Here is a 17,646-nt window from a genome sequence, read left to right on the forward strand (position 1 = left end):
GCTGTGGGAGGACAAGGGGAAATGGTTTCAAACTAGAACAGGAGAGATTTGGACTGGTTCTAAGGAAGGGTTTTTACTATAAGGGTGGTGAGGCAATGGCACAGGTTGCCTAGAGAGTGGCGGATGCCCCATCCCTGCAGTCACCCAAGGTCAAGCTGGATGGGCTCTGAGCCCCCGATGGCGCTGCAGGTATCCCTGTTCACTGCAGGGGAATTGGACCGGATGGCCTTCAGGGGTCCATCCGTAGTCAAGCAGCTCTATGACTACATACTGCAAAGTTTACACGCCCGCCATCCCCCCCCAGCGCCCAGACACCCCTCAGCCCCTGCCCGCCCCCCAGAGGGAAGCCGCGCCCACCTCCACCCCCCGCCTCCCATTGGCCGAAGCAGCCGCCCGTCAGCGGCGGTTGCCATGGGGACGCCTTCGCCGCTCCGCCGCCCTGAGGGGAGGAGCGGCGGCGCTATGGGGGCGGGGCGAGCTGTGGGCACCGGCACGGATGCACGGCGCGGACGAGGAGGAGGAGGCGGCGGCGGCGAGGGGGCCGCGAATGAGCGCGGCGAGCACGCAGACCGACAGCATGGCTGGTGAGCGCCGCCACGCGTCCGCCGCGAGGCGCCCCGGGGCGGGGTGCTGCGAGGGGCGAGCGGCCGCGAACGGCCGGCCTTAGCGCGCGGCCTGAGGGTTGCTGCGGCTGGGCGCTGAGGGAGCGGAGAGCCACTTGTGGCCGGGACGGGTTTGGGCAGCTCCTGCACGGCGCTGTGGGGTGCTGCTGGACTGCAGCTCCCTGCAGGAAGGCTCTGAGGGCCTGCGGCGTGTCCGGAGAGGGGCGGCTGAGCTGTGAGGGGTCTGGAGCACAGATCTGATGGGGAGCGGCGGAGGGAGATGGGATCGTTTGGCTGGGCTGTATGGTCCAGCTAAAAAGGGGTTGGATGGTCGTAGCCAGAAGGTCGTTGTCAATGGCTCCGTGTCCAGGTGGAGGCCGGTCGTGAGTGGTGTCCCACATAGGTCGTCCTGGGACTGGTGCTCTTTAACGCCTTTATCAGTGGCACAGACGGTGGGATCCGATGCACCCTCAGCAAGTTTGGTGGCAACACCGAGCTGGTGGTGCGGTTGGCACAATGAAAAGAAGGAATGCCATCCAGAGGGACCTGGACAGGCTTGAGAAGTGGTCAAGTGCAGGTGTTGCACCTGGACTGGGGCAGTCCCAGATAGGAGTACAAACTGGGGACTGAACTCATTGAGAGCAGCCCTGCAGAGAACAACGTGGGGGTCTTGGTGGGTGAAGAGCTGCACATGAGCCAGCAGTGTGTGCCTGCAGCTCAAAAGGCCAACTGCATCCCAGGCTGCATCAACAGAAGGGTGGCAGCAGGGAGAAGGAGGGGATTGTCTCCCTCTGCTCTGCCCTTGTGAGGCCCCATCTGCAAGTACTGCATCCAGATCTGGGACCCACAACACAGGAGGGGTGCAGAGCTGTTGGAGCAGGTCCAGAGGAGGGCCACAAAGAAGCTCATAGGGCTGAAGCATCTCTATGAGGAAATGTTGAAGGAATTGGGCTTGTTCAGCCTGGAGAAGGCTCCAGGGAGACCTCATTGTGGCCTTCCAGTACTTGAAAGGAGCTTATAAGCAGAAGGGGGACTGACTCTTTACATGGGTTGATTGTGATAGGATGAAGGGGAATGGCTTTAAAGTAAAAGACAGGAGACTTAGGTTAGATATCAGGAAAAAATTATTTGGTCACAGATAGTGAGGTCCTGGCACAGGCTGTCCAGAGAAGCTGTGGATCCCCCCATCCCTGGAGGTGGATGGGACCCTGGACAGCCTGAGCTGCTGGGTAGCAGCCCTGTCTATGACAGGGGGGTTGGAGCTTAATGATCTTTAAGGTCCCTTCCAACCTAAGACATTCTATGATTGTTTAGTTGGAAAAGAGGAGGTTCAGGGGAGACATTATCGTTCTCTACAATGATCTGAGAGCAGGTTGGTGGGGTGTCGGCTTCTTTTCCCAGGTAACAGCTATAGGATGAGAGCAAATGACCTTAACCTTTGCCAGGGAGGTTGAGGAAGGATATTAAGGACAATTTCTTCTTCGAAGGAGCAGTGAGACATTGGAACAGGCTGTCCAGGGAAGTGGTGAAGTCCCCATCTCTGAAAGTGTTGAAGAACAATGTAGATGTGGCACTGAGTGATGTGGTTAGTGGACATGGAGGAAATGGGCTGGCGGTTGGACTGGATGATTGCAGTAGCCTTTTCCAGCCTTACTGATTCTATGATTCATGCACAGCTTTGGGCTGAGGCCTGCTGGCTCTCCTGGCAGGCAGTGGAGGCTGTGTCCGGCTGTCTCTATGAGAATCCCACTCTCACTGCAGTTTTGCTCTGCACATGTCTTCTGTTTTCCCTTTCCAGGTGCTTTAAGGTCACAAGGATGTCACTGATCTCTTCCTTAACGACATTCAAAGCAGTGTTAGTTTTTCTATGATATGGTCTTACGAGACATTCAGACTTTGAACTACGGATTCCCACATTGCAAATCAGGCATAATTACATTCTGAGCCACATCTCATGGACGTGCCCCACAGCGGTGCCTTCAGCATTGCCCTTCACAGCTTGCGTTCCATAAACACACTCTCCCTCACTGCAGTGAGGCCTTTGACCTGCAGGAGGAAAATCGTGCCTTGTGTTTGAGGATGGGCTGTGTTAACAGGGAAATGGAGGCTTTGATGCATCAGAAAAGAGCATGCCTGGCTTTGCTCTTGTTAGCAAAGAGCAAATGAATGAAGATGCAGATGCGTGGAAATGCTAACTGTGACCTTCCTTCTTTCCTTTTTCATCATAATATCCTCCTGCTTCTCATGATAAATCTGTATCTATTCACAACAGGAAGCAGACTCTGTACTTTTTTCTGTTTGCTTTTCATGTGTTCAACATCTTGCACCCAGATAAGGTCCAATAAACCAATAGTTTCAATTTGTTTCTGGCATATTCTATTTGGGGTCTACTCTGTATGATAGATTGCAATCCATTTTAGAAATTATGATGGTAGACATGCAAGGTGAAATAAATTTTGCTGGTTTTTTTAGCTTGTCATTTGGATATTGTAAATGTGAGTGAGTGACGTGGGGCTGTAACACAGATGAACTCGAATGTCATAGAATCATTGAAGTTGGAAAAGACAGCTAAGATCATCCAGTCCAGCCATCAGCCCATCCCCACCATGTCCACTATCTCAGTGCCACATGCACACAGTTCTTGAACACCTCCAGGCCTGGTGACTGCACCACCTCCCTGGGCAGCCTGTGCTGGTGCGTTACCACTCCTTCTAAGCAGATGTGTTTCCTTATATGCAACCTGAGCTTCCTGTGGTGCAACTTCAGGCTCTTATGTCTAGTCCTGTCATTGTTACCAGGAGATGAGGCCAACCCCTGCCTCACCACAACCTCCTCTTCTCCTGACTGAGCAGCTGCTCCCCATAAGATTTGTGCTTCAGACCCATCGAGGCTCTGGACACACAGCAGAGCCTCAGTGTAGTGAGAAGCCCAAAACTGAACACAGTACTCGAGGTGCTGCCTCACCAATACTGAGTACAGAGGGACAGCCACCTCTCTGCTCCTGCTGACTGCACTATTGCTGATACCAGCCAGATGCGGTTGGCCTTCTTGGCCACTTGTGCACTGCTGGCTCACGTTCAGCCAGCTGTCAACTGACACCTTCTGATACTTTTCCTCTGTGCAGCTTTCCAGGCACTCTGCCCCAAGCCTGTAGCAGTGCACAGGGTTGTTGTGACCAAAGAGTGCTTGGGCTTAGCAAAGCTTGTACAATTGGCCTCAGCCTACTGGTCCAACCTGTTCTGATTCTTCTGTAGGACCTTCCTTCTCCCAGGCATATCAGTACTTCCTCTCATCTTGGTGTCATCTACAGTTTACTGAGGGTGCAGTGTCCATTTAAGAGAATAAAATCTGCTTATTGAAGTATGGCTGCCAGAATTACTTCTAGTGTTTGCTTTTAGTACAAGAGAAGACAAATCTTCACATGTGCTACTTGCTTGCTAGCAAGCATGTCTAATGGGCTCATTATGGGCCCCTCATAGTGTTTGTGTGTGGTGAGGGGATGTCCCCAGCTGTGCAGCCCAGCGAGTGTGGGATCAGGTGGTACTGCTAAGAGGGCAGTTGCTGCTTTCCAAAAGCCCTCATTTTGTTCTTCCCTCTGTGTGAAAATTGCTGCAGAAGTACAGTCTGAAAATGGTATTGCAGTCATGTGTTGTATGTGTTTAACTGCTGTCCTAAATGTTTGGGTTCACAGCTCTGTCATTAGACTGACCTTCTCCCTTGCCAGTCGTGTGAGGCAAAACTGCTTTAAGGGAGGGCGAAAGCATTAGTGAGCAATGCAGTGCTTGCTCCTTCACAGAATCACAGAATGACCAGAGCTGGAAGGGACCTCAAGGATCATGAATCTCCAACCCCCTGCCACATGCAGGGCCACCAACCTCCCCATTTAATACCAGACCAGGTTGCCCAGGGCCCCATCCAACCTGGCCTTGAACACCTCCAGGGATGGGGCATCCACAGCCTTTCTCGGCAGCCTGTGCCGGTACTTCAACACCCTCTGTGTAAAGAACTTCCCTCTAACATCCAGCCTAAATCTTCCCTCCCTCAACTTAAGACCATTTCCCCTTGTCCTGCTGTTATCTACCCTTTCAAAGAGTTGATTCCCCTCCTGTTTGTAGGCTCTCTTTAGGTACTGAAAGGCTGCAAACCCCACAGCCTTCTTTTCTGCAGGCTGAACAAGCCCAGCTCCCTCAGCCTGTCTTTGCAGGGCAGGTCCTCCAGTCCCCTGATGATCTTCGTGGCTCTCCTCTGCACCATCTCCAACAGCTCCCTGTCTTTCTTGTACTGGGGTCTTCAAAACTGGATGCAGTGCTCCAGATGGGGCCTCATAAGAGTAGAGAGGGAAATTCACCTCCCTGTCCCTGCTGGCCACCCCTCTTCTGATGGAGCCCAGGACACCATTTGCTTTCCGAGCTGCAAGAGCACACTGCTGGCTCATGTTGAGTTTTGCATCCACCAGGACCCCCAGGTCCTTCTCTGCAGGGCTGCTCTCAAGGAATGCTCCTTCCAGTCTGTAAGGACAGCTCCTTCTTCAGCTGTGGGACACTTGGAATGCTGAGTGCTGGGCCTTACAGAATTCTATCTGAATTTTGAGATGAGACTCAAAGCGGCACAAGGTGGTTGATGGTGGTTCTTTGCTGCCCCTTTGGTTACTCAGTCACAGTGACAGGTTTAAATTTTTTTGTTAAAACCTAAGCAAAATTTAAGCAGGCTGTACAAATTGAGAAACAGGTTTCTCTATAACTGGTGTGACTGCAAGACTGCACAGTGGCATGTCCTGTCATGCAGAGGGTGTCAGTGTGAGACCATGATGTGTGCTGGGATAGCTCTCCGTGTGGTGAGCCTGAAGCTGAGTCATATGTCTCACATTTCTGTCAGCATCTGGGAATCATTTGGTAACATGAACTGAAGTTATGTGGGATCTGCTCTGCGGTTCATGCTTTCCACCTTTGAGTAGAATTATCTTGCTGCAAACATTCTGGCTTGACTTACTTTCCAGAATAATTTGGAATTTCATAGAATCATAGAATCACAGAATGGCCTGGGTTGAAATGGACCACAATGCTCATCGAGTTTCAACCCCCTGCTGTGTGCAGGGTCACCAGCCACCAGACCAGGCTGCTCAGAGCCACAGTCTGGCTGCTATCATAGCAGAAAGGTTGATAATAGAGTTTCTGCAGTAACCAAAGTGGAAAATGTTCATGAGAACTTTTGTGTCTGAGGAAAGCCTTTCTGTTACCTACAGACGAGTTAGAAAACTGGCAGTTGGGATTGATGTTGGGAGAAGTATATATTAAGGCATTAAAGCTGATGGTAGCTCTCATCATAAGCAAAGTCTTGCTGCATTATAACGCTTCTGTATCATTTCACAGAACAGAAACTTCCATGTTCAGCTAATGAAAAGTGAGGAAATTTGTAAAACATAGAAATTGTGCCAGTTTTGTTTTTCCTTTGTGGAAGCCTGGATGTTTCCGATAGAAGTAGGATCTGGTAACATAAAGGTAAGGAGAGGCAGGGTGCTGCTCAGCCAGTTAGCCACGTCTTGATGGTCTGATCTACCACTTAATCAGGCTAGTGGCTGGCAGCCCTGTCTGTGGCAAGGGAGTTGGAACTTGGTGATCCTTGAGGTCCCTTCCAACCCAAGCCATTCTATGGTTCTGTGACCTCGCCACTAGCTCTGGTTGTGTTCTTCTAGCAAATTTATCCCCTAACCTAGGAAAGAAACATGGAATCTGGTGTGCCGCTTTGGAAAGGTTGCTAGCATCTCCTCTATGGCACCCCCATGACTAGGATATACGTCTTAGTTATTAAAACAATGTCATTTTTATTTGTAAATACTCTTTAATAACTATTTCTTTTTTCTTCTAATGGCAGGCCAAATACCCAGGCTTTCTAAGGTCAATCTTTTTACTTTGTTCAGTCTCTGGATGGAGCTCTTTCCTTCTGCCGAACAACAGAAGAAATCACAGGTAAAACATCAGAGCTTACTGTTAATTGGTCTTTCTGAACAGATGCTGACAGCTTTGTAAGCTAACTACTCTGTACAGAGTAGATAGTCTGGAGAAGAAAAAAGAAAAAGCTGACAGGTTTTTTTCGAGTTTACTTAGAGGTAGAAGAAAATGCAGTGAGAGAAAAACAGCAGAACAGTTACACAAACTGCTGTTAGTGAAAACACTTGAAAGGCTAGACGTAACCCCAGCAGATGAAGCAAACAGTAAAAATGCTGGTGGGTATTTTGAAAAGCATAACATGTTGTGCATTTCTTAGTACCCACTGGTTGTGAGGTAGAGAGAGTCCTTACAATGATAGTGATAGTGGCTGTAGAGAAGTTTTCTTATGCAGTGAATGTGCACAGAACTACTCAAAACTCCTGGTTGTTGATCAGGAGCTTGTAGGTAACTACCTTAGTGACAATGAAAAGAAAGCATCTTCCACAATGAGTCTTCTGTATACCTGCCAGTTATACATTGAAGTACAGGGGTATTTGCAGAGTGTCCTGGAACAGGGAGTCTCTGTTTGTAGTCAGAGCTCTTATTACCCTCTTTAAAATGATGACTTCTTTGTGCACGGCAGATCCATGTGCTGAGACACATTGCACATATATCAACCAGGACAAGAAAAGATAGGATAATAACTTGAGTGACGAGTAGTTTTCAGAGTGTTGTACTGCGTGTCCCAGACTGATTGCTGTGTTTGTGAAAGAGGGGTAGATGAACACTATGGAGACTTCAAATATAGGTTGAAACGCAGTAATTCAGTTTGGAAAGGCACGTGGGTTATATGTGGGGTTTGGTACAGCCCTATCTCTGTAAACACAGTGAAATTGAATAATTTACAGACAAGTGTTTGGGTTACAGCTGGATTGCATAATAAGATCTGCATCATCAATGGGAGAGGGAACGGCTGTTTAGGAGGGTGGGCAGTGATGGGACAAGGGGAGTGGTTTTAAACTGAGACGGGAGGTTTAGGTTAGATATCAGGAGGAAGTTTTTCACTCACAGGGTGGTGGCGCACTGGAACAGGTTGCCCAAGGAGGCTGTGGATGCCCCATCCCTGGAGGCATTCAAGGCCAGGCTGGATGTGGCTCTGGGCAGCCTGGTCTGCTGGTTGGCGACCCTGCACATAGCAGGGGGTTGAAACTGGATGAGCATTGTGCTCCTTTTCAACTCAGGCCATTCTATGATTCTGTGATCAAACTAGGCAGTATTCAGTTTCCTCACAACATGTGGGAATCCAGATGTAAGAGCTCTTGTCTATGACTTGCAGGCTTTTTCCTTATTTAGAACCACAATTCATGTCTATAATTGAAAAAACAGAAATAAAGCTAGAGGACCTATTGGGTCCCAGGATGATCAAGATTAAGACAGAAATTGAAATCATCAGCACTTACAGTAGCTGAATGATTGAGAGAGGCTTTAAGTTGTAGTTGATGGAATTTTCTGTGCAGCTCCTGAGTTTTCTAATGGGTAAAGCTATAGTCAGAAAAAAAGAGGAATTGGTGACAAGTGTTGGTGTGAAGTTTGACAGAGACACAACACTCAGGTATTAAGATCCACGTGTAGGCACTGCTTAGTGGAAATACAGCACAGGTTATTTAATGATCCATATGGAAATTTGTACCGGGGAGCAATGTACTCCATTCCTGGTGGATGAGTGTTACCAGGGACAAGCTGTGATCTCCCTGTGGACATAATGCTAATAACCATGCATTGTTTTCCGTAGGTAAAGAAGAGCGGTCTGGTTGTGGTGAAGAACATGACCATTATTGGTCTTCATTGTTCCAGTCCAGACCTGCATGCTGGTCAGATCGCGCTCATTAAACATGGATCGAGACTTAAAAACTGTGATCTTTACTTTTCCAGAAAACCGTGTTCAACTTGCTTAAAAATGATTGTAAACGGTAAGAGCTGATTGTAGTGTAGTGGGAACAGCTGTTACACTTGCCTTTGGTGGTGTCAGAACGCCTATGTTCTCCTTGATTATCCTAGCTGATTGGCAGCTCATGGAAGCCTGCACTGTTATTTTCCACAGTATTGAATGTGCATTTCCTGAAACTGATGATCAGGATATTAGGGTTTGCTATTGAGACTGTATTTCTTTGTGCAGCAACTCTTGTTTGTGGTGCCTGTCTCTCAGTGCTGAGGTTCTGACACAGCCATTGCACTTTCCCAGAATAACCCTAAGCCTGATAACCAGATCCTGTTTACTACATTTTTAACTTGTCTTCTCATAGCATATTAGTGGCACAGAATAAAGATGGTGCAGAAATCACAAGGAAGGACTTTAAGTCTTCCTTTTTTCAAGTGAGGTGAAGACGGATTATTCACTTCCTGATTAGATTTGAATCTCAGCAGCAGTTTCTATTATCACAGACATTTTTATGCATTGGCAATGTATCTGTTATAGGTAAGATGCAAAATCATGCTGCCACAAAGATGGTGGAACTTAAGAAATTTCTGTTTTTGTTTATGATCTGGTTATCGAATCAGGTAGGCTCCTGCTATTCTTATTGCCCAGCCATGCCTTACGCAGCACATGGGGCCTTAAAAGACTAAAAACAGGGTTAGGCAATAATGTATTGCTTTTGAGGTTTGCATCCCACCGTACTTCAATGGCTCCTTTTTCTGCATTGTCTTCTCTTCCAGCTGGAGTGAACAGGATTTCTTACTGGCCCGCAGATCCTGAAATCAGCTTGCAGAATGAGGCATCCAATCCTGCGATGACCAGTGATGCAAAGCTCGATGCCAAAGCAGTAGAAAGGCTGAAGTCAAACAGCCGTGCTCGGGTGTGTGTGTTGCTTCAGCCCTTGGTGTGCTACATGGTGCAGTTTATTGAAGAAACTTCCACCAAGCTTGATTTTATTAAAAAAATAGCCAAATCCCAGCCTGACTTTAATACTGACTTTTATACTGCATGTAGACAAGAAAGAATTAAAGAATATGAAAGTTTATTCCTGATTTCAAATGAGGAGACACACAAGCAAATATTGATGACCATAGGACTGGAGAACCTCTGTGAAAATCCATACTTCAGCAATCTTAGGCAAAATATGAAAGATCTGGTCTTGGTCTTGGCCACGGTGGCTGCCAGCGTCCCTGTCTTTGGTTGCTTTGGATTTTACAGCAGTGAACCACAGCCAGCAAATGAAACATGCCATCAGGGTTTGCCCCAAGAGATTGCAAGGCACTGTATGGTACAAGCCAGGCTGCTCGCCTACCGGACAGGTGAGTTGTTACTGCAGGGGGATAGGAATGGATCTCGTGTGGGTGAGTTCCTGGTTATTTTGTCTTGCTTCTTCTATTGAATTTCCTAGTTTGAGCATTACATATTTAAGGAATGGCAGCAATTAAGAAGTAATAAATCCGAGGTTTTGATGGTTTGCAATCTCAGATCGTCGTGCTGCTCTGTATGTGTTGTTGGCACGTGTGTTCTTATTTATACATATTGGTTGCTTCTCAGCATCTGGCAAAAAATGGACCTGACAAAATCACAGAATGGCTGGCCTTGCTGCTGAAGCACCCCCAGCTTTTGCAGTAGACTCTCAACACTTTAAAGCTCTCGGTCTTCCTGCGTTCCTTTCTCCTATCCAGAGAACAACCTTACTCTAGGATGTAATATGTTAGTATGTACATGACTTAGAAGTACCTCATTTGTTATTTACTGCTAAAATTTATGTGTTCCAGAGGATCATAAAACAGGAGTCGGAGCTATTATTTGGGCAGAAGAAAAAGCAGTAAGTATTTTGAAAGTTGCCTTCTCTTGCCCTTGTATATGCTTGTATCTGCTTTGGGCTTGTGTTTCTTTTAATTTGCATATGCATAGTAGGTAAATATTTGAACCCATGTGTAAACTTGTACACATGTGCAATGCTGTAGAAAGCCCTGTACTTCTCACTATTTGTACCTAACTTTTCACTGCTTATGCTCTCAAGATGAAGGGGAAGTATAAATCAGGTCAGTAAGTGCCACGGTGTATCTACCTCTTCTTAGCATGCTCGCTTCCCTAATTGTCAGTATTCCAGGTGACCAAATGCTTTACACTTTTTGTTCCCTCTAACACTATGCAAAAAGGGAAGCCTTTAGAGCCCAGTTTGGTCTGTTGTCTGTGTTGCTGCAGTTTGCCTGCGTGGTTTCGTGGAACAGCACTGTGCAGACATGCAGCAGTTGGCTGAGTTCTCTTCTAACTGCTGTAACTTGGCATGAACTTAACAATGCTTGCATACTAAACAAAATGTGAAAGCATATATTGCACAATGCTGTGACTCAGTACTCAGTTTAAACATCTCAAAATTCCCTGATTTGTTTACTGTTGCAGAGAAGCTGTGATGGAACAGGAGCAATGTATTTCGTAGGCTGCGGTTACAATGCCTTTCCTGTTGGATCTGAATATGCTGATTTTCCACACATGGATGACAAACAAAAAGATCGGGAAATCAGGAAGTTCAGATACATCATACATGCTGAGCAGAACGCCTTGACATTCAGGTAATGAGTTGATCTTTACCACCAAAAAAAAAGAGACGACAGTTCAGAAATAATTTTGTGACAGAAGCACGATGTCACTGTGAAGAGACGTGGTTTGCAGTCCCAGTCTTGTTTATACTTACGGGGCAGAACGTGGATGTGCACAGACACAGTCAGCTGTGGGGTTTCTTCAGACAGAATCTAAGTGAACTTGGTTTTGAAAGGAAATTCACTCCAGTGTGTGGCAGCCATCTTTCAAATATAAGCCACTGCCTCTGCTTCCTGCTAGGACTGTGTTATAACCTGAAATATGGAAGCGTGGCAATTGTTGAGGCTCCTGACGCCACATGTGATGTGTATGGAAAGGTAGGAGGGGCATTTCATTCACAGGTAGTAAAACCAGACCAGGTGGTTTTGTATGCTCCTGCTCTTAAGCAGGAATAAGCTGATTGTGAGTAGCACAGCACTTCTTTGCTTCTTCCTGTTGTCACCATTCAAAACTATCAAGATGTAAATGCTGAAATTCTGCTTTCTGACTGCTTGTAGGTGTCGAGAAATAAAGCCAGACGAGAGAAGCATGATATTTGTGACAAAATGTCCTTGTGATGAATGTGTCCCTTTAATCAAAGGGGCTGGTATCAAGCAAATCTATGCAGGAGATGTCGATGCGGGAAAAAAGAAAGCAGATATTTCCTATATGAAGTTTGGTGAACTGGAGGGTGTAAGCAAATTTACTGTAAGTATCTAAAATACGTGTTATATACAAAAACCTGCGGGTAGCATTCATGGCAGGGTGGAGTGAGCAGTCACAGAGCTGGCATACAGGAGTGTGCTGTTTAATCAAGTGTGAGTGGCACTGAGGTTGCTCTGGAACCTCTGGGGAGGAGTGCTGTGCCATGTGCTGTGTGGTGCCTGTTTTCTGGGATGTCATTTCCTTGCAGATTGCCCTCTGACTTGTGGCTGCTTGTTGACACGGCGGTTCACCACGCTGAAGTTCTCCTCAGACCTCCGTTCTGCCGCATGGGGTGGGAGATGGCAGCATGCTTTCATAGGCCCTTCTGGCAGCTCTGCAAAGAGCTGTGGTGGGTTTTGAAGGTGGCCAAATTCACCTGTGCTCAGGGTGCTCACCATACCAAACTGCAGTCCTGTTAGTCTCAGCAGGCTTCCTTCCCCATCTCAGGGGAATAAATGGCCACACAAGCCTTAAGGGATCTTTATCCTCAAAGGAAGTATGTGTCTGAGGGGGAGCCCTTCTTTTCCCAGCTCACAGTGAACATTGGAAAGTTACTTCTTTCTCCCCTTGCTCTTTCTTCTGTCTTCTGGAATAAGTGAGGGGTCTGGAGCACAAATCTTATGAGGAGTGGCTGAGGGAGCTGGGATTGTTTAGTCTGGAGAAGAGGAGGCTCAGAGACTGCCTGAAGGGAGATTGTGATGAGGAGGGGTTTGGCCTCTTCTCCCAGGCAACAAACAAACAAAAGTTGTACCAGAGGAGGTTTAGGTTAGACATAAAGAAGAACTTTTTCTCTCAAAGTGGTCAGGCACTGCAATGGCTGCCCAGGGAGGTGGTGGAGTCGCCGTCCCTGGCAGTGTTCAAGAGGTGCCTGGATGAGGAGCTGTGAGATTTGGTTTAGTGCTTGTGGTAGCAGTGGAGATGGGAGGATGGTTGGACCAGATGATCTTGTAGGTCCTTTCCAACCTTGTGCTTCTGTGATTCTATGAAATAAACTGTTTTTTCTTCTTTTACCAGTGGCAGTTAAATCCATGCCACCCTAATGCCGTTGAGTTCCATGATCCCACAATGAGGGAAAGTAAGTGGTTTTTTCATTAATGTGTTTTATGACTGAAGTCTGTAAGTAAGATCAAGCGTTAAACAAATCTGAATTCCTCTGGGGATTGATTTCAGTTAGTTACATTTTTCCATGAATGCTTCTCTAAACTTTTTGAATAGATGAACTGAAGGTAAGTCAAAAATCTAAGCTTGTCTTAACAAATGCTGGGCACTTGCACACAATTACAAAATCTTCTAATGCTACTGTTAAGATCATTTCAGACTACATTACTACGTTTTATGTTGTGTTTTGTGAAGACTTTAAGGGACTTGGAGTGCCCTTCCTCTCAGAAGAAATTAGACTCTGAGTCACTTAAATGAAGGAGAACCTACAGCAGTGTTTTTCAGTGAACATTTATACATACATTATTTTTTCCCTTCATCTTTGTTATCGTTGAACTGGGGTACTTTTGTTATTCTAACAGGGGCACGGGTCCCCAGATCCTTGTCTACCTGCACCCTTGTACAAGGGAGCTGCCGCCTTCTGAAAGCAGCGTGTTTATGCTGAAGCCTTTGTGTGCTACAGAGGGGTCCTACCCTGCTGGCATGTATGTAGTTTGCTCTGAAAGTAGTGCCTCCTATTTATCTCCATGGAAACTACAACAGATATAAGAGCCAATAACACTTTGATAAAGGAAATTCTCATCTGTAAAACACTATTTTTCAACATAGTCACCACGATTAGCTATGCATTTTCATCAGCAATGAACAAGAACCTGCATGCCGTGCTTGTAAAAATCTGTACCAGCAGAGGTGACTTCTATTTCACAGCTGCTATGATGGCACCATTGCTAGGAAATTGTTGCCTGTGTAGCCTATCATTCATCAGCAGATAGAAGTCAGCATGTGTCTAATCTGGTCTACACAGAGGGTGTAGTAGGACAGTCCAGCCAGGGCTGGCAATTTGCTCTGCAGTCTTCAAACTGGAGCCTGGTGTTATTGCATTGCGAAAGAAAACTTGTCTTCTTCTCTGGAAGTTTAAGCCTTCAGCTTAGCCAGTGTCACAGTGTAGCAGTTACAGCGTCATGGTTTTTCTGAGCTCCAGGAAATCCAGAAGGATCACCACTTTGCTATCCCAAAAGACAGCATCCATCACTTGATGTGCTGAGGGCTGCATCTCGAACGTTCAGCAGGTGTCAACGAAGTGTCAGTTTTTTTCTGCATGGAGAGATTCAGTGACACACCTTTGCTTCATCTTCCACGTCAGAGTGCCCCGCTGCAGCCATCTGTCACACAGCAACAAAATGTAGTGGGATATTGGTGGGAAGGTTCATCCTTTACTGCCACACCTCCAACATCCACCTGTGAGTGGTGGGCCAGCATAGCAAGATAGGAGGCATTACTTTTGGGGCAGCCGTGGTGCTGTCAGCCACCAGTCCTTAAAATGTTTCTCAGCCCAGGTGAAAACCACGTGGAAAAGTAAGCTTGGAGCTTCTGTGCTTCAAGCAGAAAAGGCAGAGAGCTGGCAGTAGCTCCAAGCTATGAGTACTGTGCTAAGAGCCGGTGTTTTGTAGCACATGAATAGCTACATACCACAAGCTAATTCCAGCTAATGCCTAACAGGTAGGGAGCTGGAGAAATCTCTTCCCAGCAATTTCCTTACAAGTTGTGGGAAGAAAGAAAGAGAGAAGGCTTCAGGGTAGTGTTTAGTAATCGTTGCATAATGTCAGGGTGTGTTCGTCCCTCTGTGTCCTAATGGGTTTCAGCTGAAGAAAGATTCACCCTGTGGTACCTTTTGTCTGACACCTCTTTAACGCTTAATTTCTCTAACAGTGTTTCCTTTGGGATGGCGTGCTTCCCTTCTCAACACTGTTCCAGTTTGCTCTCTTCCTGCAATACACGTTCCTCTTGCAATGACTATTGTGTGATCCCTTCATGGGAAAGAAGACAGCCTCTCCCACCCCCACCCAGTGTTACTCCCCTGTGCCTGTATGCATGGAATATTTAGACAATGCCTCCTCTTGCATTAACATTTCACTTTTGTTTTTTCTCTAGATGGAGTTCAGAAGACAAAATCAGTAGATGATCAGCAGCACCAGAACAAGAAACTGTGTCTTGGTCACTACTGAATAATCACTTAAGCACTCCTGCATTCTTGCTCTGTGCTTTTTATAACGCAGCCTGTTTGCACTTTCAAATAACGAAGGATTTTATTTATTGTTTGGAAAGTGATTTTTAGAATAACTTTATTTATGATGCCTTGAATGTTTTTCAGAATTACTTGAAGGTCTTTTTAATTTAGAAGTTCCTGGGGAAAAAATGCTGCTTGTATTTTCTATGAAAGTAATTGGGTGGCAAATAATTGTTAATGCATAAGAACAAATGCAGAAATTTGTTGCTGGTAGATCAGAGGAATAATAAAATGTTATCTCTTTGCTCGGTGTAGAGATTGAGGGAATGAATTTCTAAGTTCTGGGTTCACAGAATGCAGAAATAAGCTGTGGTTCAAGTAGAGACCTCAAAGGAATCTCCAAGAAAACGGTAGATAAGTAACTGGCCCAGTTCCTCAAAGTGGCTTTTGCTTCTCAGTCTGTTTGTTTAATGGAGGCACTGCCACTGGGACATAATGGTTGTTGGAGAAGTGATTTGGAGATTGTTTGTCTCTCATATATAATTTCTTCCAACTACCATGGCAGCACAGCTGTTTTGTTCTGTGGTACTTGCATTGCTGGGGTGTGTTGTTTGTGCTGCCTCAAGCACATCCCATCTGAATTAACCTACACCTTTGCTTCCATCCTTAAAACCCTGGAAGAAGAACTGTGTCCTAAGATTCTGCTTAGTTTCAATTTGTTCTTTGCAGGCTTTGGATAGCAAAGCTGGGATGGGACAGCATGCAAAGCAGTGTTAACATAGCATTAGCTGCAGGGAGACTGTTCTCACGCAGTCTGGTCCTGCAGTTTAAGGTAGGTTCTTGAACTGCAGCAAGGAGCTGACATTCCTTACGGCTCATCAGATAACTTCATATCAGAACTGGGATGCTTGTATCCTCTTACACCATGAGAATTTGCTCTTACTTAAGCTGGAGGAAGGCTTTCTCTCAGTGTAGTGAAACTGAACACAGCCTCGGGTAAGGTGAGAGGTGTGTGCAGTCAGCAGCAGAAATCTTGCCAGGCAAGTGGCTGATCCACCACCACTGCTGTCCTTTCCCAGGGCCAGGATGAAAACATGACCCTGTTTGTCAACCAAGGGAAGGATGGTGAAATCCACTTTTTGCATCACACCTCAAAAATTTGCACAGTAGCTCATGAGGAAGTGTCTGATCTGCTGCTGCTTTGAACTGCCACCAGCTCGTGTGGTCCAGAGCACAGGGCCTGAGATCCTGGACCAGCAGGTCCAGCTGCAGGAGGTCTGTGCCTCTGTCAGACAGAGTCCAGCTTGGGCCTGGGGAGGATGTTCCTGTTTTGGATGTCATGCAACCCTCGCAAACTGATTTTCTTCCTCTCGTCAAGTTTCATGGCTTGTAACTTCCACTCGAGTTTAAAACTGGATATTGGTGCTTCGTAAGCAAGACTGTCATTATAATCTGTTCTAAATCAAACATTTTACTTTGTCATACTGTTTTCCTTCCATTTCTTCTTGTGTAAGAGTGATTACTCTTGGCTTTCTCTACAGATTAGAAGAACACTGTCTAGATTTAAGCACCCCCGTACCCTGACACCTTCATGTTTCCATCATCCATCGGCAGTGCTCTCCTGCTTGAGGTAGCAGCAGGGAAAAAATAAGTGCAGGTTTAAGGCTTCTTGAGGTTTTATCCTCATCGGTCAGTTGGTATCAAAGCAGGATAAGTCTGTGTCTTTATGGGAACAGCTGAGATGGAAAAGTCCCTGAAAGGTGGTGGGTGGCCTGGGTACAAGGAGAGGCAAATCACGATGTAAGCATCAAAAATGGCACATGTTAAATAACTGCACTGCAGTGGATGCTGCTGTAACCTTCATGAGTGACGATTTTACCTTCAGTTTTTATTGGTTTTTTAAAAGGGATTTTTGTACAAAACTTCCTGTGAAACTTGGAATTGCTTTTGAGGCTGAAGGCTTGCAAGTCTGACCTGCTGTCACGCCATCTTTGGATGCATTCAGAGCAGATTTGAGCAGAGGTTCACAAATGTCCGTAGGCTCTGATGATCCGTGTAACTCTGCTGTGTTTCCTGCTGGGATTGCAGATTAGGAAGAACGTGAGCAGGGGCTTCTCTTGACCCACAGACTGCAGGCACTGCTGTGCATCTCGTCTGCTTGCCCAGGGGAGGCATGCGAGGTCGGGCATCTCCTGCTGCGCTTCTGCAAATGAACTGTAGGGTGTGTGTTTCTTACATCAAAAGAACGATGTATTTAAAGTTAAGAAATGTAGAACTATATATTTTATATATACGTATGAAATTTCTGTACGCATTTTGGTTCATCTCAGAGCAGTCTTTTCAATTGCAGGTATGAGCTGCTGCTAACAGTTTGGCCTCTTGAGCAAGAATTACAGAAATTCTCTGCTAATTGTTTGCCTTACAGCAAAAGATGTTTTCTGCTAATAAATGATTCTGGCAGTAAGTACTGAAGTGTATTGCTGAGCTGCAGATAGAACGTTGGGCTTTCATTGCCTGGATCCGGTAGGCGACATCGCCTGCAGACTGGCAAGGCAAAGCAGGCAGATGGTTTCGGTCGATTTCTAACAGATGCAGGTGGTCTTGTCACTAATGAAGGTGTCACAGTGCCACATATGTGGGGCTGACTGTTCTGCACAGCAAGGGAACTGCAGAGAGGTGTTGTCA

General features: G+C 46.3%; 1 protein-coding gene across 1 annotated transcript; it reads left to right on the plus strand.

Annotated features, from left to right (window-relative positions):
- The first annotated feature begins 451 nt into the window (after positions 1 to 451).
- CDADC1 (cytidine and dCMP deaminase domain containing 1) lies at positions 452 to 15,265 on the plus strand. The gene is made up of 9 exons (XM_048957526.1): positions 452 to 584; positions 6,474 to 6,568; positions 8,322 to 8,499; positions 9,245 to 9,823; positions 10,283 to 10,332; positions 10,914 to 11,083; positions 11,609 to 11,798; positions 12,810 to 12,870; positions 14,886 to 15,265. The coding sequence occupies exons 1-9, from the start codon at positions 497 to 499 to the stop codon at positions 14,957 to 14,959; spliced, it is 1,485 nt and encodes a 494-aa protein (XP_048813483.1). The 5' UTR covers positions 452 to 496; the 3' UTR covers positions 14,960 to 15,265.
- The last annotated feature ends 2,381 nt before the right edge of the window (positions 15,266 to 17,646 follow it).

Source organism: Lagopus muta, chromosome 1, assembly GCF_023343835.1.
Source record: "Lagopus muta isolate bLagMut1 chromosome 1, bLagMut1 primary, whole genome shotgun sequence".
NCBI lineage: Eukaryota > Metazoa > Chordata > Aves > Galliformes > Phasianidae > Lagopus > Lagopus muta.

Bases quoted from the DNA above. Each gene is read 5' to 3' on its own strand.
- CDADC1 (XM_048957526.1), top strand. From the start codon at position 497: ATGCACGGCGCGGACGAGGAGGAGGAGGCGGCGGCGGCGAGGGGGCCG. The intron at 585-6,473 runs GTGAGCGCCGCC...TTCTAATGGCAG, and splicing joins GCAGACCGACAGCATGGCTG to GCCAAATACCCAGGCTTTCT. The intron at 11,799-12,809 runs GTAAGTATCTAA...TTCTTTTACCAG, and splicing joins AGGGTGTAAGCAAATTTACT to TGGCAGTTAAATCCATGCCA.